This window comes from Onychomys torridus, chromosome 13 (assembly GCF_903995425.1).
Source record: "Onychomys torridus chromosome 13, mOncTor1.1, whole genome shotgun sequence".
NCBI classification, from domain to species: Eukaryota; Metazoa; Chordata; class Mammalia; order Rodentia; family Cricetidae; genus Onychomys; species Onychomys torridus.
In genome coordinates, this window is record NC_050455.1 from 45,253,522 (window position 1) to 45,277,898 (window position 24,377).

At 45.7% G+C, this 24,377-nt stretch overlaps 1 protein-coding gene across 1 annotated transcript in view; it reads right to left on the bottom strand.

Moving 5' to 3' along the window:
* The window catches only part of Marchf3 (membrane associated ring-CH-type finger 3), a 146,304-nt gene that overhangs the window by 11,834 nt on the left and 110,093 nt on the right, over positions 1-24,377 (bottom strand). Inside the window, exon 3 of the mRNA XM_036204944.1 lies at positions 20,955-21,159. Within this exon, the coding sequence (XP_036060837.1) occupies positions 20,955-21,159 (205 nt within the window). The remainder of the gene's footprint in view (positions 1-20,954; positions 21,160-24,377) is intronic.

Sequence of the window (24,377 nt, forward strand, 5' to 3'; positions counted from 1 at the left end):
ATGGGAAGGATGCACAAGGCCCTGGGTTCCATCCATACTACTACTCCCCTTCCTCCATGAAAGTGGAAACTGTGACTGTCTGTCCCGTGGGTGTCTTGTGTGCTAATGGTCCTCTGAGCTTCTGTCCCTCGCCTAGCCCACTTTGTATGTCTCCGCCTGGACTTTGTTAGTACTGTTTGGGGAGGACTTGCTTCCTTTGTTGATTGCATTCTGATGAGGTGTTCTTAGTACTGCTTGACGTAAAGCCTGTGTTTTCTTTGAACCCATGTGTTACTCGCCTCTCTCTCTCCCAGCAGGAAGAGTGGCAGGAATTTGCTGTTGAGAAAAACCATGGACAAAGACCTACATAACCCAACACAGAGGTATTCACTCAAGTAGAGTTTGTGACAAAATATTTGATTAGTTTACATTTCTAACAATATGAAATAACATATCTAAATAACATAATTTACTTAAAATCATAATATCAAGTGGTAACGCACAACTTGTGTTTATAAACATGGTTGGTACACTGCTGAGTAGAAAAACTTCTGGACAGAACGTCTACTCTGATCCTGTGAATGCGGATACATCTACGTGGACACAGAAACTTGCATTTACTCAGACACGGAATATTGCATGGACAGGCTAGAGGGACACTCCACAAAACAGTGACTATACCTGGCATGGAATTATGAGACTAGGAATGCTTTAAAGATTGGGCTGGAGAGATGGCTCAGAGGTTAAGAGCACTGGCTGTTCTTCCAGAGTTCAATTCCCAGCAACCATGTGGTGAATAAATACATAAATCTTAAAAAAGAAAAGATTTTATGAAATACATTTTGTTTTTCTGAGATGAACATGGACCATAGAGCTGTATCTATACATCCTTTGTTCAGAACATATATTATACACACAGACACTAACCTATCTGGAGAGGGGGAAGGGAAGGGAATGGGAGGAGAGGGAAAGAGAGAGGAGAGACAGAGACAGAGAGAGAGGAATGGGAGAGAGAGAGAGAGGACAGGGGGGCAGGCAGGTGTCTAGCTAGTGCACAGTACTAAAGCACTAAACGCTGTGTGGAGCTGTGGCTGGGTTAGGCTCAGTGCTAGGAACTTGGTGTTTAAGGAGAGCTAGCCAGGGAGTGTTCGAGGTGGGATTCAAACTCGCCTCCACTTTTTGTCCCTTGATTTCCATATTAACATTTTCGTTTTACTCCAAATGGTAACTGTGTGTGAGTCATGTGTATGCTAGGCATTGTTTTTTTTTTTTTTTCCCAACTTAAGTGAGACATGGTAAGTCATGCTAAGTCATGCTAATTTTATGGTGTGCAAAGCAGGGGGGTGGGGAAGATGTAAATCAAGTTGCTGTATGGTTGGCTGCCCAGGATGTTATCATGGTAATTTTACAAAATTTCCTGGGCTGCTGCTTTGATCTATGTTAATTCTTTTATCTAGCCAGAATGGGGTCCGATTTCTGGGCATTTAGTCTCATGACATTATCATGCACATTGGCCTAATTCATAACAGGCAAAGGGTTGATCTCAATTACTGTGCCTTTGCTTTTCTGGTTCTTGTGTGGCTTCTGCTTTTCCGTCAGTCACACTCACTGTATATTGAGCAAGGCACGAATTCTGCAGGGTGCCTCCCTCATCCCTAAACCTGAAGCAAATGTCAGGGAAGGTCTAAGCAGCCTTGTTTTTCCTGCTGGGCCTCATCTACACTAGCAGTGCCTAGGACAGTGCTGGCCGCATACAGGGTGCTTAGTCCTGAATCTGAAAGCAGCTCATCTCCCGAGCCCTTACTATATTTTCTATAGCCCAGCATTATCTTCTATGTGACAAGTAATACTTCATACAACAGTTTTTGAAGGAGGTAAGGTATACAAGAGTGGCCTTGGCTTCTGTCTCAGGTAGCCTAACTCTTAATGAGTGTGCTCATAACCACTCTACCATATCCTCATCCTTAGCAAAAACTGATGTGAGAGACAAGGATCATACCTTAATAGTTCTCATCAGTACAGGGAGTATCTGCTCATGGTGCTTGCCCCAGTGGGAGACAGCACCATGCCACCCTGGATAGCTTCTGCAGCTAAAACGCCAGTGCTCAGGTTGGGGATTTAGCTCAGTGTTAGAGCGCCTGCCTAGCAAGCGCAAGGCCCTGGGTTCGATCCTCAGCTCACAAAAAAACCATGCCTGTGCTTGACAGTTCAGTTTTCCTCCTCAGCTTATTTTTGGTGGTTAGATGCATTTTAAGGACTCAGGTCAGTGCTGGGGGACACTACTCAGTTGACACCTTTCACCTGGCAGGCCTATCCCAGTGGCTGCCAAGGGCATTCTTTCTGCCTTGTTTTCTCTGGTACCATCAAAAAATGAGGCATCCAGGTAGGATGACTCATGTCTATAATCCAGCATTTGGGAGGCAACAGTCTGCTGGGGCTACTAAGTGAGATCTTGTCTCAAAAAAGCCCAAACAAACAAACAAACGAACAGACCAACCAACCCATGAAGCAGACGAAAGCTTTGCTGTTGAAATGCCCAGCAGAGAGTGGAGCTGCCTACTTTCCTATGCAAATCCCATTTTAATCACCAACTTGTTCCCGGATCATGATGTCGATCTTCTTGGAAATACATTCAACCAACAAACAAACCAAGGAGAAGCCCAATTGTAATTAGCAGAGGAGGACCAGAAACATCTAGGGAGTGTTCTGCTATCAGTGACGCAGTCTCACTCACTGTCTGGGATGAACCTTCAAGGTGGGTCAGCTGTGGGTTCAACCTCATTATAGCGTCACTGTGTTAAGTCCCTTACTGGGGGTGGGTGTGAGGAGATAGAAGACTCAGCCTTGAGGACTCCAATAATCAGCTCACGTCCCCAAGCTAGGAAGGACACCTTGTAGGTGAGCATACTAGACCTGAGTCACATCTTGGTGGTTAATGGTTCCCATCAATTATGATCATCCTACAAATCCCCTTAATTAGAAGCCATCATGAGAATGGAAGGAAGTGGGAGATGGGCCCCACAAGTTCCTGGGGCTGGAATTGAAGCAGAGAAGGCCAAGTTGCAGTGTGCACTCATTTGGGGATCTCGTCTGAATGTGTCCCGTTAACTTGGGGATAGTTCTTTCTTTTTTTAAAATTTTATTTACATTTCACGTACATCGGTGTTTTGCTTGCATATATGTGTGTCTGAGGGCGTCAGATCCCCTGGAACTGGAGTCACATCTGTGAGCTGCCATATGGGTGCTAGGAATTGAACCCGGGTCCTGTGGGATGGCAGCCAGTGTTCTTATTGGGATAGTTCTCACTTCAGGAGTAAACACATTCTAGGCTGAACTGTCTCAATTTGTCCATCGAGCTGGAACATGGGGTGGGGGCAGTGTGATGAAAAGGAGGTGTCAGATCCATTTAAGTTTAAAAACTGAAGATAAAACCCGAAAACCATGCTTTGTCATTTGCCTGCAGTACAGAAAAGAACATGACCAAACACTCCTATCAGTGTTTGGGTCTTGGCAGCCCACAGGCTGTCTGGGTGTTTCCTGGTCAGCTGGAGCTGGGCAGCAGGAAGCCTGACTCCAGGAGCTAAGGAGATGCTCACTGCTGCAGACGCCAACGCAGCCAGGCTGGAAGCAGTGCACCACACATCAGAACTTATCAGAGGATTGCTCAAGCCTTGGCCTCCTTCCAAAGCTCTAGCCATACACATCCGACAGCCCACTCAACGTTGCCGCTATGATGACTAACAGACAACCCAAATGTCATCTGTCTGACAGAACCAGCTTGGGCCTTTATTTCCAAATCTTCTCTATCAGTGAATGACAACACTGCTCTGCTCCTCACTTAGGAGTCCTGCTTCCGTTCTGTTTCTTACCCCATTCCTGTAGCTCTTCCGGAAGTCCTGCCCGAATGACCTTAACTGGACAGCTATGGTTTGTGCATTTCATCTCCCCTCCCACCCCCAGCAGCTACCAGGTCAGTCTGGGTCCCTATCGTGCCCTGCCTGGAGACAGTAAGTACCTCCTGGTTCCCTCCCTGGCCAGTCAAACAACAACAGTCATCTGGAAATCTGGAACAGAGCATGCATACACTGTTGATTTACAACTCCCCAGCAGTTAGGATAAAAGTCAACCTGCTGGGGAATACAGGGCCAGACCGCATCCTATCTCGCTGTTCTGATTGTACCTCCCACTAACTTCCCCCTCATTTTAATCTTTACCTGTGGCTGCTCCCACACCCATGTTCTTGAATGGTTGACTCCTTATCACTTAAGTCTTAGCTCAAAAACCTCTTCTCATTGAAAGTGCTTCTTACAGGGCTGGAGAGATGGCTCAATAGGCCGAGGGCCTGATGTGCAGGCATGAGAGCTGATTTTGCATCTCCAGTATCCATGCAAAAGCTTGGTGGGGAAGGGAAGAGGCAAGAGGCAGACAGGAGCATCCCAGGGGCTTACTGACCTGCTTGTCTAGCCAATCAGTGAGCTCCAGGTTCAGTGAAGAAACTCTGTGTGAGCAAACAAGGCGGACAGCTATAGAGGAAGGCACCTGGTGTTCTTCCCGCCCCCACGGTGTTCACATGTGCATGAGTGCACGTGCATGCACACACACACACACACACACACACACACACACACACACACACACGTATAAACATAAACACCAGAATGACTGTCTGAAGGGCCATCACTCCTTTGTTTCTTAGCCATTTGTTTCTATTCATTGCAATAAAACCTTGACGACATTCATATTGTCACATAACACACTGTTTTACACACACACACAAATGCTGAGTACATTTAGTGCAGCTGGTGTGTATATGATTTCAGGGCTGACCACTTTGTACTGAATAACCAACTGGAGGCTCCTCTCTGGAGGAGGCTAATTCTCTGTCTCTTTATGTAGTTCCAGTATTATTCAAGCAATACCGTGGTTTTTTAAAATTGAAAATAGGTTTTTTTCCATACGATATATTCTGATTAAAGTTCTACCTCCTCCAGCTCCTCCCAGAACTTTTCCACCTCCCACCCACCCAAATCCACACCCTTTCTTTTTCTCACTAGGAAACAAATAGACATCTAAAACAAAAATAAATAAGACAAAATAAAAACAAACAAACCAGAATAGTACAAAACAGAAAAAAAAAAAAAGAGCCAAAGAAAAAGCACAAGAAACACATAGATGCGGAGACACCCATGGAAATCCCCTAAAAACACCAAATCAGAAACCATAATATATTAGCAAAAGACCTATAAATAATATGAGACAAAAAATATGAGGCCCAAAGTAATAAGAGACAAAACAAAACCACAACACACACACACACACACACACACACACACACACACACAAAATACCACTGAGTTTGTGTTCTTTTTGTTTTGTTTTTAAAAATACTCATTTTTGGGCTGGGCGTGGAGGCGCATGCCTTTAATCAGAGCACTCAGGAAGCACAGGCAGGTGGATCTCTGAGTTCAAGGCCAGCCTGCGCTAGAGAGTGACTTCTAGGACAGCCAGGGCTACACAGAGAAAGGCTATCTTGAAAATACAACAAAAAACAACAAAGCAAAACAAACAGCTCATTTTTAGTTTATGTGTGTGAGTCTTTGCCTGCATGTCTGTACACACATCATGTGTGTGGCTGGTGCCCAACGAGCCAGAGGGTGGATTCCCTGGAACTGGAGTTATGGGTGGTTGTGAACCACCATGTGGGTGCTGGGAACTGAACCCTGGGTCTTCTGCAAGAGCAGCAGATGTTCTGAGCCCCTGAGCCACTTCTCTGGCCCCAGGGACTTTATTCCTGTTTATTCACACATGCCTTGATCTGAAAGCAGTGCTGGAACATGTTAGACACTTAATGAACATGAACTAGTAAATATGCTGTCAGCAGCCCTGACCAGGGATGGTCCTATGACATTCGTTAGACTAATTAAATTGACTATATTTTGTTGTGTGCAAACACCAAGTCATCAAGTTCATTGCTTTTAGCCTTCTAGACTAAAGACAACCATATACAGAAAATCTTACTTGATTTCTGAGACAAAAAACCTTCAGTTTCTATTCAAGCATTTTTATAAGACAGAAACGACCATGGAATGCTATCTTTTTTCTACAGGTCATGAAATAGCATGAGAAACCCAGCAAAATCATTCAAGGTCCTTTGTTCTCATTTGGTTACAATTTCTCTCTCTCTCTCTCTCTCTCTCTCTCTCTCTCTCTCTCTCTCTCTCACTCACACACACACACACACACACACACAGAAACTATACTGAAATAATTGAGAAGCCCACAATATCCATTTAAAAATTAAACAACTCCAGTTTAACCAGAAATATTCACCGAGTGTTTCTCCCATGCCCACAGTTTTCCCAAATGTAACAATGCTGGCTAGTGTCGGTGTTCCTATTCTGGGTAGACTATTAAGGCTCAGGAGGTCAAGTTGCCTGCTCAGGGTCAGATGGTGAGGGGCCAGTACTCCAGCCTCCAGCTTCCCCTCTCTTAGCACTCCCCCTTGCTTCTGCTCTACCTGAAATCCTAATCCTCGTTTTTTATTCTTTCCTATGTGGATAGATAGACAGCATCGAGGAGGCACTAGATGGGATAAAACTCAGGCTTGGCAGAGCGGGTGGGACACAGTCCATTTGTTTCCATATGGGTTTCCCTGGCCCGGTGACCTTTATCAAGTTCTTTCACCTCTTAGGGAGTAAAAGTGGGAGTCTCCCTTAGTAGGGAGTAAAGGAGCAGCTCCTCCTTGGGGAGATGAAGGGCCCTCCCTACTTGTCACAGGGATCACACAGAACCTTCGGATTCCCACTTGAAAACACCAGGCTCCGCCAAAGAGCATGCCCATCATCCTTCAGGCCTCCCCTCTATGAGCTCCGTGCGTGGGAGCTTACTTTATACCTCTCCATGCATGGAATAAGCAGCTCAGATCTCACCCATGCCTCTCTCAGATTGGGCCACACTGGCATGCAGCAGCACCAGTGTGAATATCCCCAGTCCTACTCTCCATTTCTTCCTCTCCTCCCAGCCCCATGTCCAATCTATCAGCAAGTCCTATCTCCTGGATGTGCTCATGTCTCTCTAGTGCCATTATTTCCTCCCCCATCCCAGTAGGTCTCACTGCTAATGCAGGCTGGCCTCAAACTTGGGACTGGCTGGCCTCAGCCTCTTGACTGCTGAGACCGGTGACAGGGGCCACTGCACCTGACTTCTCATGCCATTTATTACTTTTTTCCAGGTTCCCTTTTCAGGATATTTGATCACACTGTGTGAAGATATGCCTGTCCTTCCTCACCTGCCTAAGGTACCTTCTGATTGGTTTTAAAAAGAGCTGAATGGCCAATAGCTAGGCAAGAGAGACTAGGCGGGACTTCCGGGAAAAGAGAGGAACTGGAGGGAAGAATCTGAGAGGTGGACATTCACCAGTAAGACACAGAGGAAGTTGGAGGGACTGTACTGAGGAGAGGTAACAAGCCACCTGGCAGAATGCAGATTAATATAAACCAGTTAATTTGAGTTCTTTTTTTTTTTTTTTTTTCCAAGATAGGGTTTCTCTGTGTAAGTTTTGGTGCCTGTCCTGGATCTCGCTCTGTAGACCAGGCTGGCCTCGAACTCACAGAGATCTGCTTGGCTTTGCCTCCCAAGTGCTGGGATTAATGGTATGTGTCGGGCTGGAGAGATGGCTTAGAGGTTAAGAGCACTGTCTGCTCTTCCAGAGGTCCAGAGTTCAATTCCCAGCAACCACATGGTGGCTCACAACCATCTATAGTGAGATGTGATGCCCTCTTCTGGCATACAGCAAAAACTTGCAGAAAGAACACTGTTTACATAATAAATAAAATAAATCTTTAAAAAAAAAAAGGTGTGTGTCACCATTGCCTGGGTAATTTGAGTTTTAAGAGCTAGTTGTTAACAAGCCTAAGCTAAGGCCAAGCTTTCATACTTAATAAGTCTCTGTGTCATTATTTGGGAGCTGGCACTCCAAAGAAAGAGCTGTTGTACCTTTTTATTTTCTCTTCTGAGCCACAGAGCAATCTTCTTTCCTGTTATCCTAGAAGTCAGTTTCCATTAGTAGCAAGACTGTACCACTTTTCATACTTAAAATGCCATATTCTGTAAAGGTTCTTGCATGATTTTGATGTTTATATACACAGACCCAAGGGATTGATGGTAGTAGGTTCACAGGTTCTATGGTTTGGGATAGCGGAAAATCTCATCTTTAGTTTTACAGACTCTAACTGCAGTTGAGTTCTGCAGAAAATTCAGTGTTGTTATCAGTGCTTGTGACCCCCCCCCCCAAACCATAGATATTTCATATCACATCACAACTGTCGCAAGTAGTTTGAAATATTGCTATTTCAAAGGTAATTACTTGGTCTGCCACAAAATGTATTAATGAAGAGGAATTTGCCTTTCACTGCATCACTGCCTTTTAAATATTTTGATAACTACATTCTAATGTAATTTATTTCCTTCACATTCTCATGTAATTAGTCTTATGCAGTTAAAAATGCAAGGCTCCAACAGACCGCCAAGTTGTCTGTGAAGAAGTTCAAGCATCTCCAATCTAGCTCTGTGCATTTCTCTTGGAGCCTTTGGAGGGGCTGTCCCTCTGCTTGGCACTCCATCTCTGCTCCTTCCTCACAGCTGGCTTTCACTTAGAGCTCCTCTTCCCAGGACTTCCCAGATCTCCACACACACCTCTGCTCCAACCATTCTGTACCACAAGCACTTGGTTCAATCCCTTTATGTTTCTCATCTTCAGAAATGATCTTGTTTGTGTGCATTTTTCATCCTGAACCCTCTATCCTAGCTCACAGGCCCTCTTAGAACATTCCATGCACCTGGCCTGTCCATAGTTTGATTCCTGTTTCTTAGAATCCTTAACTTATGCTTGATAAACATTAGCTGAAGAAATAGACAAACCTTGCAAACCAGAGAATTTCTCTGGGTAGAATTCAGATGATATCTCTCTCTCTCTCTCTCTCTCTCTCTCTCTCTCTCTCTCTCTCTCTCTCTCTCACGACACACACACACACACCCACACACCCACACACACACACTGTAGCACAGACTCGTTCCATCAAACATAGTAAAGTAGGCTTTTCTAGCGACGCATGCAGACTACAGACAGACACAAATATTTAGGAGGATCTGGCTGAGCTTGCTGATATTAGGTAACACCCCAGCACAAAGAGGGCTGGAATCCTCTCAAGGCTCCACTTGAGGCAATGGCTTCAATTCACAAACTGCTGGTGCCTCCCAATGTTGCATGATAACTCCGTGCTCCCATTTCCAGGGAGCCCCTATTGTAAGAGTGTTTGGGGCTGTGCTGTCCATCTACATTTCCTCCATGTGAGCTGTTCATGTGGGAGTTCAGACATGCTCCTCATTGGGTACCTCATATAGGGACTGAAGAGTCTCTCACTTGCTGCCTGGCCCCCCATTCTTACTGCTTCCCCAGACTTCCTGTGTATCTCCCATGGGGTTTGGTGTACAGATTATAAGAGCAGGTAAAGAGGTGGCACTCTGTTACAAGTGAGAGCAGTGGCGTTTACTTTGGTGGCATTACTTTATTATGTTTGGTACCTATAAACTGCTTTGTTAAACAGAGGTACCTTCAGGGAAGACATTTTCTTTTTTAAGACATTTATCTATCTATCTATCTATCTATCTATCTATCTATCTATCTATCTACCTACCTACCTACCTATTTAGTGTGTGTGTGTGTGTGCGTGTGCGTGTGTGTGTGTGTGTGTGTGTGTGTGTGCGTGCCATGTATATAAGGGTGCTTGCAGAGGCCAGAAAAGGGTATCAGATTTCCTGGCTAGAGTTACAGGTTGCTGTGAGCCATCCTACACAGATACTGGGAACTGAACTCAGGACCTCTATTAGAGTAGTGAGTGCTTTTAACCAGAGTCATCTTTTAGCCCCTAGAGAAGATTTTCTTAAGGGGTGAGGGTGAGAGCTCCTGTGTGTGAGGGTGAGGGACTGATGTGTGCAGGAGAGAGCATGGAGGACCTGGCTGGGTGAGTAGTTGCTGTCTGGGGGAAACATTTACTCTGGCTGGGAGGCAGACACATTTTTAGTGTCAGGACTCTTGAGACATAGTCCCAGAGGTGTCCCTGTGGCAGAGTCAAGTCAACCATGGAAGAAACCGAATTAATAAGTAGCCGAGGCCCTGTGTGTGCACACCTGAATAGCGGACTCTACCAAGGGCAGCAAATCACCCACTGTGGTGGCGCACATGACATACAATGTTGCCTTCCTGTGTGAGAAAAAGCTGCTGCTTTTCTCAGCTTCCAGACTTCAGGAACTCACTTTTGGAGACAGATGTCTGTGTTCCTTTTCAGTTTATGCAACTTTTCAGATGAGGACCTTTGACTTAGAGAAAACCCATCATCTCTTTGAGCTTGCATTTGAACATAAGGGTTTACCAGATTCTCAGATACATCAGAGACACAGGAGAGGGTAAGAAGCAGTGATTGAGAATATTTCCCCACATATCTTAAGATACTCCCTGGTCCAGTATGATTCTCTGGGGTTTGATAAGTTGGAGATGGGCAGCAGGATTTGGCAGCCTTAGAATCACTTCTCCTTAGGCCCTGAGCACCACACATCCCCTGAAAATTTAAAAGATCAAAATGAAAGGCATACAATGTGAAGTTTGGAAAAATGAACCTATAAGACATAGGGTGGTAGAATAAGAAAGCAAGGAAATTGAATAAATGAACTTAAGAAAGAGCTTGCTGAGCAGGAATGGCAAGGATTCAGATAATTATATATGTATGTATATAAAATCAATGCACCAATGATTTCCACAAAACGAGAGAGTATGAGCAAGAGTTCCTTATGAGTTCACAGCTCCATCTTGCGAACACCGTGCCAAGGGCAAGAGGCCAGCCGCAAAGCGCCAAGTGACTCGTCCTGGAGGCTGCAGGCGGATGTCGTGTGTGACATTTCGGGGGGGGGGGGGATGAAAATGTTCTAAAATGGGTTGTGGTGATGGTTACACAGCTCTGGGAAACACTGAGTGCCACTGAGTCAGTATGCTTTAAATGTGGGATTGCACGACATGTGAATGCTAGTTCAATGCGTAAAGCTGTTAAAAAAAAATTGGAGACTTGAAAATACCTTGTTTAAAAACATCTGAAACAGCGGTGGTGGCGCACGCCTTTAATCCCAGAAGAGGCAGAGGTAGGCGGATCTCTGTGAGTTCAAGGCCAGCCTGGTCTACAGAGTGAGTTCTAGGACAGTCAAGGCAGTTACACAGAGAAACCCTGTCTCAACAAAAACAAACAAACAACCCCCCAAAAACCAACCAAAACACAAAAACCAAACCAAACCAAACCAAACCAAACCAAAAACCCACCCCAAACCCCGCCCCCAAACCCCCAAAGCGCCCTCCTGTGGATCCCCTCCAGGAAACCCTCCATCTTGCACAGTGAGCCTTGCAGCTGTGCCCTGTTACCTTGTCACCCTTCACCTGACAGGAAGTGTGTTCAGATGAACACCAGGTGTGTCTCACAGCAGCTGGGACTGCACTGCGACCTCTGGGGTCCAGGGCTAAAGCCACGGTTTTCACTCCTATTTGTTGAGGCTTTCCTCAGGTCACCTTTGTGCAAACAGCAAGCCTTTGGAGGGGGTGGTTAATTAGGAAGGGCCACGGGTGTTTTCTAGGACGGTGATGATTTTTCCTTCCTCTCCCAATTCCTCCTTTCTACTGATTCTTCTCAGACAGAAGCCTTGAGTGTCTGTACATGCCATTTCACACCTCTCCTGATGCTGTCACTGCCAGCATCTCCTACGAGCTACCTCAGCCATTTTCCCTCAGCGTCCTGCAATCACCCGTCTCCCTCAGTTGCTACCGTCCCTGAAGACAAAGCCATGACACCACAGTGAGTAGACAACACTGATTCTCAGTCTTCACAGGGGCTTCTACATCCTCCCAAGTGGCACAGCCCAAAATCAACTCATCTTTCAGAATTCAACAAAGAAAAAAAAAAAAAAAGCTTAAAAACATTTCCCCGTCTTTTTGTTTTTCTTCAAGCCAAACATAGCTTTCTTCTTACATGCTGTCAGTGCGTTGCTTTTCAGAGGTGGCGAAGAGAAGTCTGACAAAATGAGTTATTCCAACGAGCATCTTTGGTGAACTTCACCTCACTCTGTTCGGCCACCACTGTGCACAGGAAGGGCAAGACTCTCAACACTGACTGTTGAGGTTCCTGGCTGTCTAATTGCATCCCTCCTTTGGAAGTTGTCTCAGAAGAAACTGGTGATGTAGTGGTTTCTGTGAAACGGGTACTCCGATGTGGAGAAAGAGTAACTAGGTGAGAGGAGAGAGGAGAGGACATTTCCCTCTGGAAATGAAGAATGGTTGGGCAGTGGTGGCGCACGCCTTTAATCCCAGCACTTGGGAGGCAGAGCCAGGTGGATCTCTGTGAGTTCGAGGCCAGCCTGGGCTACTAAGTGAGTTCCAGGAAAGGAGCAAAGCTACACAGAGAAACCCTGTCTTGAAAAGGGAAAAAAGAAAAAAGGAAATGAAGAGTGTTTTTTTCTACCTGTGCATGGAGCAGTACAGCTAACATCTATTTCTCAATTAGACTAAAGTGTAAGAGACAGGGAAGAAATGGCGACTCTGTTACCCCAGCACTCAGTCTTGTGCATTTTGTGATTTAAAACGTTAGTATCATTTGTTAGTGTGTGTGCATGCACATGTATGCATAGATAACTGTGTTGGCATGTATGCCGTAGCGTGTGGAGGTCAGAGAACAACTCTGTGGAGTCAGTCCTTTCTGCCCACCTTTACTATATACTAGGTCCGCAGGCTGGACACACAGCTCATTGGACTTTTGTGGCAAGTGCCTTTTACCCACTGAGCCATGCTGCTGGCCCAGGGATTATTATTTTTTAATTAATTACATTTTATAGAAGTTTTTGGTTCTTAGAAAAATGGATTGGGAAGTATAAAATCCCTACACATCAATGTACCCACTCCCAGTATCCACTGAAACACCACCCCCCTTCCCATGTTTGAACACTTGGTGCCTAGCTAATAGCACTGTTGTGGGGGATTGTGGAACCTTTGGGAAGTGGAGGCCAGCTGGAGGAAATGAGTTCCCTGAGGGGACACAGGCCCTGTGGGGCAAGGCCTGTTTTTTCTGTGTCTCTGTTGGTCCTGGTGTGAGCAAGCAGCTCCATGTTCCTGCTGCCATGGACAGGAGCTCACCCTGCTAGAAGGCCTTCTCTGCTATATTGATCTATACACCCTGAACCAAGAAGAAATCTTTTCCCTCTTAAGTTGTTCTGTCACAGAAATGAGAAAAGGGACTCACACCTGCCACCATCAATGTCCCCTAACAGAATGGCACAGATGTTAACCAACCTCCATTGACACGTCATTGTTACTCAAAGCCATAGCTGGCCCTGGAGTTTTACTCTTGGCGTTATACATTCTGTGGGCTTGGCAAATGTGTAATGGCATGTTTTGCCATGATACTGTCATACTGAATGAGTTCCACTTTCCTAAAAGCCTCTGTGTTCCATCTGTGTATCCTCCCCCTTTACAAGCGGCTCTGGATTTAATAGAGGAACTCAGTGTCAATAGGAAACCGGGGCTTTATTAACAGTGATTTTCACTTCTCTCTTCCCTCTCTCCCTCCTTTTCCCCTGCCTCTACCCCCTGTATTAGGGGACAGACCTAGGGCCCCCACATGCCAGGCAATCCTCACTCTTCTCTTTCTGAAGTACATCTAGTTCTGTGGAGAGCCTGGTGATTGGTTAGGCAGCCTTGGGCTCTGCATGACCACATGAGTGTGTTGAGCAAAGGAAGAAAGAACAGTAAATAGCCAGGTTGGTGGTGTCAGAGGTGGAGTTGTTGGGAGGTGATCAGGTCACGAGGATGGGCACTCTCATGAGTGACATTACTGTCCCTTTAGAAGAGCCCACTGAGAGTGAGATTTTTCCTTCTGCCATGTGAAGATGTAGCAAAAAGTCAACAGAAGAGGGCCCCTGGCAGAACCCAGTCATCCCAGCACTCAGATCATGAGCTTAACAGACTTCATAACTGTAGAAAACAAACATCTATTGTTTATAAGTCACCTTATTTATGGTGTTTTGTTACAGCAGTCCCAATTGGACTAAGACACCAGGTATGTTAGAGACCATGTGGGCTTTGCTGAGAGGGGACCTGGCCTGTTCTTCCGCCTTGCTAGTCCTGAGGCTGGAAGTATTAAGATCTCGGGAGAGGGTCTTAATACCTGGGAGCTGCAGCTTGCTTATCTACAAAGTAGGACAAAGTTTTTGTTATTGTAGGAATACAGGGAACATTGAGATAGGATAGCATACAATATTTCCCTTTGCCTGGTCCATAGGGAGGGAAAAACTGGGGTGTGAACTCCTTACAGTTAAAATATAGGTGGATTCAAAGTAAAGTAATGAATCCAGGCCTATTGTGGAAAGTGAGGCTCTTAGCACAATAGGGCACAGTGGGGACTAAGGGCCTGAGCTCACATTACAGACTGGACACTTTGGCAAAGAGAAATGACCATATCCGTGTTAGCAATACCTACTACCAAGAGCAGTTGTCTGTTAGGCAGCACCTCCCTCCCTCCCAATGTTTTAGTGGATTTCTATAAAGCCATGCATTTCTTCAGAATGAAAAGCTAGTTGTGGACTAAAACCGCAGAGGCACACGGGCCTGGCAGCAGCCTTCAGCAGGGAGTGCTGGGCACGCTCTGTAACTGGCTCAGCAATGGGCACAGGCCGCCTACGATTCGATTCAAGCCTCCTCCCGCAGGCTCTCCCAGGTGCCCTGATCCTTGCGCAGATGATTCCTGAGAGTTAATTGTGATATCAGGAGGGAGATGACTCCCAGCTGCAGCCATTCACTGACATCTTGCTGCTCCTCTCTCAGACTCCCTTTTACAAAGCTCTCCTGCCAGCACCCCAGGGACACCTTTACCTCCACCTCCCGGACTCCCAGGTAATAACATTTAATCGGCTGCCTTTCAAAGACTCAACAGCCAGCATTTTATGTATAGTGGGAGTCCGCCATGGGAGTCCAGTCTCATTGTGTTGGCGCCCTCTTACTCTCCATCCAGATGTGTTTAAAGAAAATCTGGCTGGATTCTTTTGCACATGTGGGAATGGGAGGGATGAATTTGTGGAGAGCACAGACATTTCTCTGCCACCGAGTGGCTGTTCTGGGAAGGCATCTGCAGTCTTGCTAGTATCTGGGCAGCAGACACACACCTGTTTGCTACACTATACTTTGCCTCCTCTCTGCTTTTTGAGACTCAGAGAGGTGAAAATAAAGGCAGGTGGGACAATTCTTGGTGTTTTCTGTCTTTGCATCTCATCCCGCTGAAGTTTTCAGATGGCATAAAGAAGGGAGAGGAGCCAGGTCTTAATGAGAACGTGGATTCTAAGGCATCTCTCAACCCAAGTTCACTGCAAGTGTCAGCACAATTGAAAAGAATCGAACCCTCTCATGTAACTCATTGTATCCAGGGAATTGGATCCCCCCACCCCCCGCAAATTAATCCTTTACCATCTACGAAAGGGCCGAAAGCAAAGGGCACCCGAGCGGTTAGCTCACTCACTTCCATCTGGCCCGGCCATGTGAACACTTGGGCTGGCTTGCTTTTTTAATGAAGTGATTTTTAATGAAGCAAGCTGTGAATTTAATAGATACCTTAAAACAGCTTCTCTGTAGCTGAGCGTTAAGTAACGAGACAACTGCCAAATAAGCCACCCAAACCAAGAGGAAATCATAAGGCCAATCAACTGTGGGGTCTGGGGTTGCTGCGGCTTCTGGCCGTCAGACATGCCGTCTGAATGGCTGGCAGAGTCAGGACGGTGCCACAAAGGCCACATGGTGGTGCCACAAAGGCCACGTGGAGGCAGCTAGCCTGATGGAAGGCCTGTTAAGTGACCTTGTCAAAGGTCAAGGGCAAGGCCTGATTGCTACTGTTATGCCCTCTACTGTCTGTGCAAGGATACTCTTCTCGAGGTCCATCTCCCTTGTGGTTATAGATTGCCCTCTCCAGCCGGACTGGGAACAAAAGGGAGGAAGTCACTTGATTCATCTAGAAGCCCTTCAAAGCCGATGGTGGTGGAAAGACATGCATACACAACAGCCTCAAAGGTGGAAGAAATCCCCCAGTTTCAGTAAACAGGAGGCAGGCAATGCAAGCCAGTGGGAGGGCTGAGTGGGTGTAAGCAACAGGCAAGCTGGGGGACGGCAAAGTGTGGGTCCCACCTGAAGATACTCAAGCTCTGCGGTGAAAACAGTCAAAAAGTATCTCGTGGTCTGACTGTGGGCTACAAGCCTTCCTCCCTGGGCTGCACTCATGGGCTGTGAGGGACCCGTGAAGCTTGCTGGTGCTCCAAAAGCAACAAGATTCACTGGGAATTTCCTCAAATCAGTTTGTACCCTCTATGATGTTATTCCCCAGTTACCCCATTGCCACAGAGCTTGCTGATGGATCCGCTAAAGCGAAACTCTCTCCTTTTCAATTGAATGAACATTAAAAATGGAAACAGAACACAGTAAGAGCACAACACTATTTCTATCAGTAAGCCTGACATATATGAATAAATGTATATATTCACACATATATGTAAAAATTAATACAGTATCCTACACATACACAGTATTATATATATATATTTCAAGACAGGGTTTCTCTGTGTAGCTTTGTGCCTTTCCTGGAACTCGCTGTGGAGACCAGGCTGGTCTCGAACTCACAGAGATCCGCCTGGCTCTGCCTCCTGAGTGCTGGGATTAAAGGCGTGCGCCACCACCGCCCGGCATTCAATATTTTTTAAAGACTTGCTTATTCTTATTTTATGCGTATGGGTATTGTGCCTGCATGTACGTCTGTGTACCATGTGAGTAGTGCTCACGGAGGCCAGAAGAGGGTGTTAGATAGCCCGAGACTCGAGTTAGAGACAGTTGTGATCTGCCACGTGAGTGCTGAGGATGGAGCCCTGGGCCTTTGGAAGAGGATTGCTGTTAACTGCTGAGCCGTCCCTCCAGCCCCAGAAGTAGATCTGGAACATATTAAATAGCAAGTACACGGTATAAAGTGGTTTCTCCACGTGTAGGTCTGTGTAAAGGAAATAGGAATATGGAAACCTAACCACGCCCTCTGAGAACAGTCACATCTCTCTGATCCAAGAAGACCAGACTCAGAAGAAAGTCTTTTTACCACATTCCCATTTCTTGCTGTTCCATTTCACTCAGTGCGGCGCTGAGCTGATCTCTAACTTCTTGAGTTTTCGGGGCAAAGGTGCTATTACATGCACATGTCTTAAGAAGCCTGTGGCAGGTACTCCATCCTGAGGAACTGATGTTGCCAGCAGTCTATTTGCACATACACAGTGATAAGGACTTTCCTGGCAAAGTGGTCAATGAGAACCACTGTCATAGCAGTGTTCTGGAGCCCAGACGATCACTGTGTGTGTGTGTGTGTGTGTGTGTGTGTGTGTGTGTGTGTGAGAGAGAGAGAGAGAGAGAGAGAGAGAGAGAGAGAGAGAGAGAGAGATCAGCTTGCTGTTTCTTACTCTTTGTTAAAAAAAAGAATAGTATCAGAATTTACCTTATCAAGGGAACCAAAGAAAACTAAAGGGGAGCGGGAAGGAGACTATCAGCCTCCAGACTAGTCATCCCGTGGGTCCTCTTATGGATACTGAGTATTTATTCACTACATTCTAACGGGCCATTATTCTTGGGGGCATTTCATTTTATAAACTGCCTCTCGGCATATTTTCATTGTCAACAAACCCAGCTTGCTGAGGGCCATGCTGGTTGTGAAGGTATGGGGTGCATGTGTGTTAGAACTGCCCCCTTTTTATGTCTCCTACAGTGTGACCATTTCCCTTTCTTTCAAGGGAAACATGAACAACTGGACACAGACCTCATGAGACTGTGCTGGCTGAACCACAGCAGGAATTCATCCACATCTGACTAAACAAGACGACTGCTTTGTCACTCTCATGGCTTGGAACTAACTTTTGTTTTACTGGCTTGCTCTGCAGCAGGAAGATACTTAGGCCCTAATACCTGCAATGTAGGCAGGCAGGCTAGTTAGGTAAGAAGGTGAGGCTCATTGAAAGTGTGGTTTGTTGGTTGTACTGGGAACCCAGAGCCTCCTGAATGCTAAGCAAGTGCTCTCCCATTAGACATTATCAAACCTCAGAATGTATTTTTAAACAAATCATCAGGACATTTGCTTTATCGAGACCAAGGGATGTCATGGAAAGCTTCTCATCACACTCTTCCACAGCGAAGCAGAGAAACTGAGCACATGCACAGATGGCCACCCAGATGGTCAGTGGCTAAGTGGGAGGGGGTGCCCAGTCTGGGGGTTCTAATAAAAACCAACTATGGGTTTGGCCATTATGAGCAGACACTCACCCTCTGAGGGGAAAACATTTCACATCACAGCCTGTGTATACACAACAGTCCTGGGCTCTGGACCTCAAATGAATGAGTACTAGCTGGCTGCAAGGTACAGAAAAGGAGGGAAAGAGGATGCCTCAGGGATGGGGAGTAAAGGGCAGTGGAGAGTTGTGATGAGCAAAGGGCTGAAGGGGCTTTCCCAAAAGTGCAAATCTGAGACGCTGAAGTCATCTCAGCTAGGGTTAGCATCTCATGGCTGACAAATAAAATTTATAAATGACTTCTAAAACTGCTTCCTCCAGCAACAAGAGCTGTTATTGTCACATTGATTTTAAAATTAAATGCTATAGAATTTTCTTGCTTTAATGAGAAAGCAGATCCAAGTGGTAAACAAAGTAATGATTAAAGCAATTAAGAGAATAAAAATTAGAACGAATGCAACAATACTCCTAGTCCTTGACCCAAATAGGCAGCTTTGGCTGGCATTCCAAGAAGATGTATGCTCACTTCCAGATGAAATTATTGAGCAACACTGGCCTCTGTGAATATGCTGCCCTCTGGTAAGACTGGGAAAAGTCAATTAGCAATGTCACTTGTTTAAAAAAAAATCTGCCTGCACCTGGTTCTCATTTGTTCTCCAGCTGAGAAACCAAAGACCACTTTTTATTGCTTGTGGTCAAAGAGCAAGTTCACCCCACCATGGGATGATCAAATGGTCAGCCTCCCCCAGTCTGAGAGGGTTTGCCTTTCACTTTCAACTTGTTCAATCATCATTAACTCTGAAAATTGTCACATTCCATTTGTGCAATGAAAACTTCACCACTGGATACCGTCTGGGTGAAGTTTTTGTAGGTGAGGCCCTAAATCTTGTAGAGCACCTCGCACATTCTCAAGGTCATTTGCCTTGTTGCCTTGTTTAATGACAGTTTCAGACCGTCCTGACAGTCAGCTTGGGACCTGACGCTGGCAACTCTGAAGAGCCTTCTGCACGTATTATACTGTCTGAGATGGGAAAGGACGGTGGTGTGTTATTAAAAACTACAGTGTGGGCATATGAACACACACCAACAGCCCCCTTCTCTTTTGGATTTTTGCCAATCTGAAGATCTCGGTAAAGAGGACCATTGGGAATGATCCATATAAAAGCCCATTTTTCTCACTCTAGAGAGCCAGCTCCCCTGGATAGGCTGCAATGGCAAATTGGGGAGATTCCAAAAGTTTCTGGAAAGGAGAAAGACTTCTTTTTCCTTTTGCTATTGGGCTTGGGAAATCTTTGTGTTCTCTCTTTATGATTTCACTGTATCTGTCTCTCTGCAGAGGGGCTCTGACATGTTAGGGTCCTGAGAACCTGGTACAGGGCCAGATCCTGACAGGCAATCTACAAATATGAATTTCTGAAAGTGGAAAGATGGCTAAATAAAGAGGTCACTTGATGCAGCCTTCACAAAAGCAGAGTCTGCTGGGCAAGCCAAATAAATGTCGTACCACTTGGGAAGTAAGTCACAGACTAGACCAGCTCCAGTTATAGGGCCTGATTAAAGTTTCAAGGTCAAGACCACGAGAACATACACATAGAGCATTCAGTGTCTCAACATCAGCATCTACTACCTGGTCTTCAGGAAGGGCCTCTTGATTTCCAGTTCTAGTTCAGGCTGCATTTTCCCGGGGGTGGCCTTTACACAGACACATGATTCTCAGCACACCTGAGTTACTACAATCACTGCCTCACAATGCATTAAAATAGTTATTGTTGCCCAAATCTGGCACTTTAACTGACTAGCAGGATTCAGAGGTAGGAGAAAGGGCAGAAATACCCTAATAATCACTCTCCTCAAATGAGTCTAAGACCAGCCCAGTCCCCTGGTCTCAAGGAAAACCCTGTGCATCTTAACATAAAGGAAAACATCCTGCTATTTTGGTGACTGAACTGACAGTGCTATCTTTTACAAAAAGAAATCCCAGTGCAAGACAGTCACTGAAAGGCATCAGAAAGACTTTTGTTCATTCAAGTATTTTCACGTTTCCTGATTCTAAGTGTTTTATACTCAGTGATTGTTGGTGATTGGTGACAGAACCCAGGAAGTCTGGGTCTAACCACAGTCCTACACAGCTATCCTTTCTCCAGAAGACTTCTAGGATGCACAACCCGAATGCCCCTTTGCGTGTTGCTTCAAGTTGGGCAGATGGAGAGGGGCTTGATATGTATGTTCACATCAAAGGAATGAACAAATGGAGACACCATCTCTAAACTTCCCTTTCTCCTTACACTGAATTCTTCTTTCCTGTTTCCACCCTTGTGCTTGTGGAGGTCATTCTTCTGCTGCTGGCTCCTGAGTAAGATAGCATCTGTCTGCTTCTATCTCTGTCATGTCTGTCTGTCTCTGTCTGTCTGTCTGTCTCTGTCTCTCATGCCTCTCATGTCTGTCTGTCTCTGTCTGTCTGTCTGTCTGTCTCTCTCTCTCTCAGAGCTATTGCTGTGCTCCAGTGAAGCTCTGCAGGGCCTGTGACTGGACATAAAAGCAGACATCGTTGGCTCATTCCGTCTAAGTTTTCAGGACGCGCTCCACTCACTGACCTCCACTAGCGGCCTGGGTTTGCGCTCCACTGCAAACCTGAAGTGGCAGAGTTCACAGTAGCTGGTATTGGAGGATGACAGCCAATGCTCCAGGCAGCTCCGATGGATCGTCCCCAAGGTCCCAGTACATTCACACGGAGAGAGCAAATCCTCTTGGCTGCTGCCCTCATGGCAGATCCTGCACATTGGCCGGTCATTGAAGGGGCTGTAAGAGAAGGAGGGTCACCTGCTGGTCACTGAGTGACAACCACTGCCCTGTGGAGGGCCCTTGATCTGCATCATCTGGGCCCTCCCCAGTGACAGCTGCTCAGAATACAAACTACATTCAACTCCCCTCCTTACGGATACATGTGTGCATGAATATATTTCCTCTGGACACTGCGGACTCACGATGTCTTTTTGTGGGTGGTGTCAGAAGCCATTGAGTGTTAATGACTCACCTGTTAATTTGTTGAACAGACGAATTATGGTGTGTTCATTTCTATCATTTTTCTTCCTTTATTTGTTGAAATACTTTTAAGTATAAACATTACCTTCTACATGGTTACCTAGTGATGTGGTTTGGATATGAATGTTAGGATTTATAATTATTTTATTGGTGCTTGTTTTGAAAAATAAAGATTTGGTCCTTTTGCATCTTCAAAGTGACAAAAGGCTTGGTATCTCTGTGAGTTGGTAGGCTTAAATATGCCTATGTGTTTTAATAATTTATAATTTTTTGCATGTGTATGTGTGTATATATTTCCATGTGAATGGGTACATGTATATACAGGCACACATTCACATGTGTGTATGCTAGGGGCCAGAAGTTGATGCTGGGTGTCGTTATGGCTGTTGCTCTCTATTTTATGTATTAAGGCAGGGTCTCTCTCTTGAATTCAGATCTGGCAAATAGATAAACTAGTCTGTTTAGTCCCCACCTCACAAGTGCTGGGATTACACGTGAGCAGGCACATCTGCTTGGCTGTGATGTGGATGCTGGGGATCCAAACTCTGGTCCACATGCTTGTGTGGCAAATGGACTGAGCCATCTTATCCACTAAGCTATCGCCCAGCCTGCTTCTTCCTTTTCTATATTTTCCAGCCCATATTTTTTTCTTGAACACAGAAAAAAATTCAGGCAAACTACTAGTCAAAAAATAAAACTATGGGCTGGAGGAATGGCTCCATGGTTAAGTCCACTTCTTCTTGCAGAAGACATGGGTTCAATTCCTAGAACCCACATGATAGCTCACAGCCATCTGCAACTCCAGTTCCAGGGGATGTGACATTTTCTTTTGACCTCTGCAGGCACCAGCCACATGTGGTATATATATATACACATATATACAAAACACTCACACATTTAAAATATAATAAATCTGAAAAATCATTCATCACCATTAAGAACAAATTCTTTTTAAACACTTTTTAGAGCCAGGCGGTGATGGCACATGCCTGTTATCCCAGCACTCAGGAGACAGAGGCAGGCAGATCTCTGTGAGTTTGAGGCCAGCCTGGTTTATCAAGCAAGTTCCAGGATACCAGAGCTGTTATAAAGAGAAACCCCATCTCGAAAAACCAAAATAATAAAAAAAGCAACAAAAAAGAAAAAAAATTCTTGGGTTTTTGTTTTGCCAACATGCATGCATGTGCATCACATGCATGCCTGGTGCCCACAGAAGAAGAGGGCATTGGATCCATGGAACTGGAGTTCTGGATGATTCTGAGCCACCATGAGGTTGCCAGGAACTGAACCTGGGTCCTCTGCAAGAGCACTGAGTGTTTTTAACAGCTGAGTCATCTCTCCAGCCCCAAGAACAAGCTCTTTTGAAATGACATCAATTGTAGTTTCTAGACAAACAGCATCATTTGAGTCAGATGAAGGTATCTGCAAGGCTCCTTTCATTTCTGTTTTCGATATTGCAGGGGGGCTAGCGGGGAAGTAGACTGGTAATCGACTGTGAAGCTGCAGATTGAGCTGGGCACAGAGCTGAGGTGTGGATGGTCCTTTGACCTTATGGAGGTATTCCTTGGGATGCTGAAGACACTCCACTGCATGTGAGTGGTGAACATGTCCTACTGGGGTGGCATCTAGAGTTCTGCATTCAAGTGGAAAAGCCTCTCTCTCAGATTTCTTGAAGAGGGCATGGCACCATCCACGGGTCCCAGCTCTGCCATCTGGCTGCCTGGGCTCAAACCCAAGCTCAGGGGCTTCTTTGTCAGCTAGCTGTGAACAAGGAACTTCATCTCCCCATACCTTGGTCTCCTGATCTCTAACAGGCACAACAGTGGACCTTCTGTACTGACTGTGAGGACTGAGAAAAGCTGGTCTAGAGCATAGGCTTAGATCTAAAGGGTCTACTTAAGACTAGCTACTGTCACTTGCAGAATGAGTCAGACTCAGGAAAATCAAGCCACACAGCCCTCACCATGTGAGTCTAACGGAAATGTCAAATTAAGATGGCTTCCCTTTCCAACGAGAGGGGCCAACTGCCTCTGTGACTGGCATTTTAAAAGAATGTTGCCATGGTGTGTGACAACCCAGTGTCTTGTACATTTTCTGCTTTCTTTCTCCCATGTTCTTCAGACATGACGCTAACCTAGGTCTATGCCCCATTACCTTTTAATGCTACCTCTCTCTGATCCAGATGGAAGCAGCCATGGAAACACTACTGACCCCCAAAGGCCTTTCTGAGAATGATCCTGAGAATGAATGAAAGGTAGAGGGGGGCAGGATCATCCTTTCACTTGCCCAAGAGACCCATCCATGCTCTTGGGAGAGGAAGGTGACAGCTGGCTTTTGTCTCTTGGCCTCCTTTGTTCGCTTTGAGTCTTAACTGGGAAAACTGTAGCATTCTGGTGTACAGTGCTGTGTGGCCCAGGAGTAGTTCACACACACACACACACACACACACATACACACACACACACACCTCAGTTACATCAACCAGCCCCCCTTCTTGAGCAAGCAAGGTAGCTGATTCCTGCCAGGATGACTTGTGCACATACCGCCATCCATCCTTGGTTCCCAGAGGGCCAATGACATTTACCATCTCTTTATATTCTGAGCCCTAACAGATTGCTGGAAATTCTCCAAGAAGTGGAAAACATATACTACATATTTTTTCTTCCTGTCTTCTGTGACAGCCACACATATTTTAAAGACTGATTTTTACTATTTTTAATAGTGTGTGTGAGTGTGAGTGTGAGTGTGAGTGTGCGCGCACATGAGCACACCTGCCTAGGGAGGCCAAAGGTGTCAGCCCCCTGTCTCCAAACTGGAATTATAGGAGGTTGTGAGCTGCCTGGTATGAGTGCTAGGAAACTAGAAGTTTTTTTCTTTCTGTAAAAAAACAAAAAACAAGTTTTTGTTTAACTGGAGAAGCCATGGTGCATGGTACAGGCTCCCAGTCTGCCATGAGCACAGCAGCATAAGAGGAG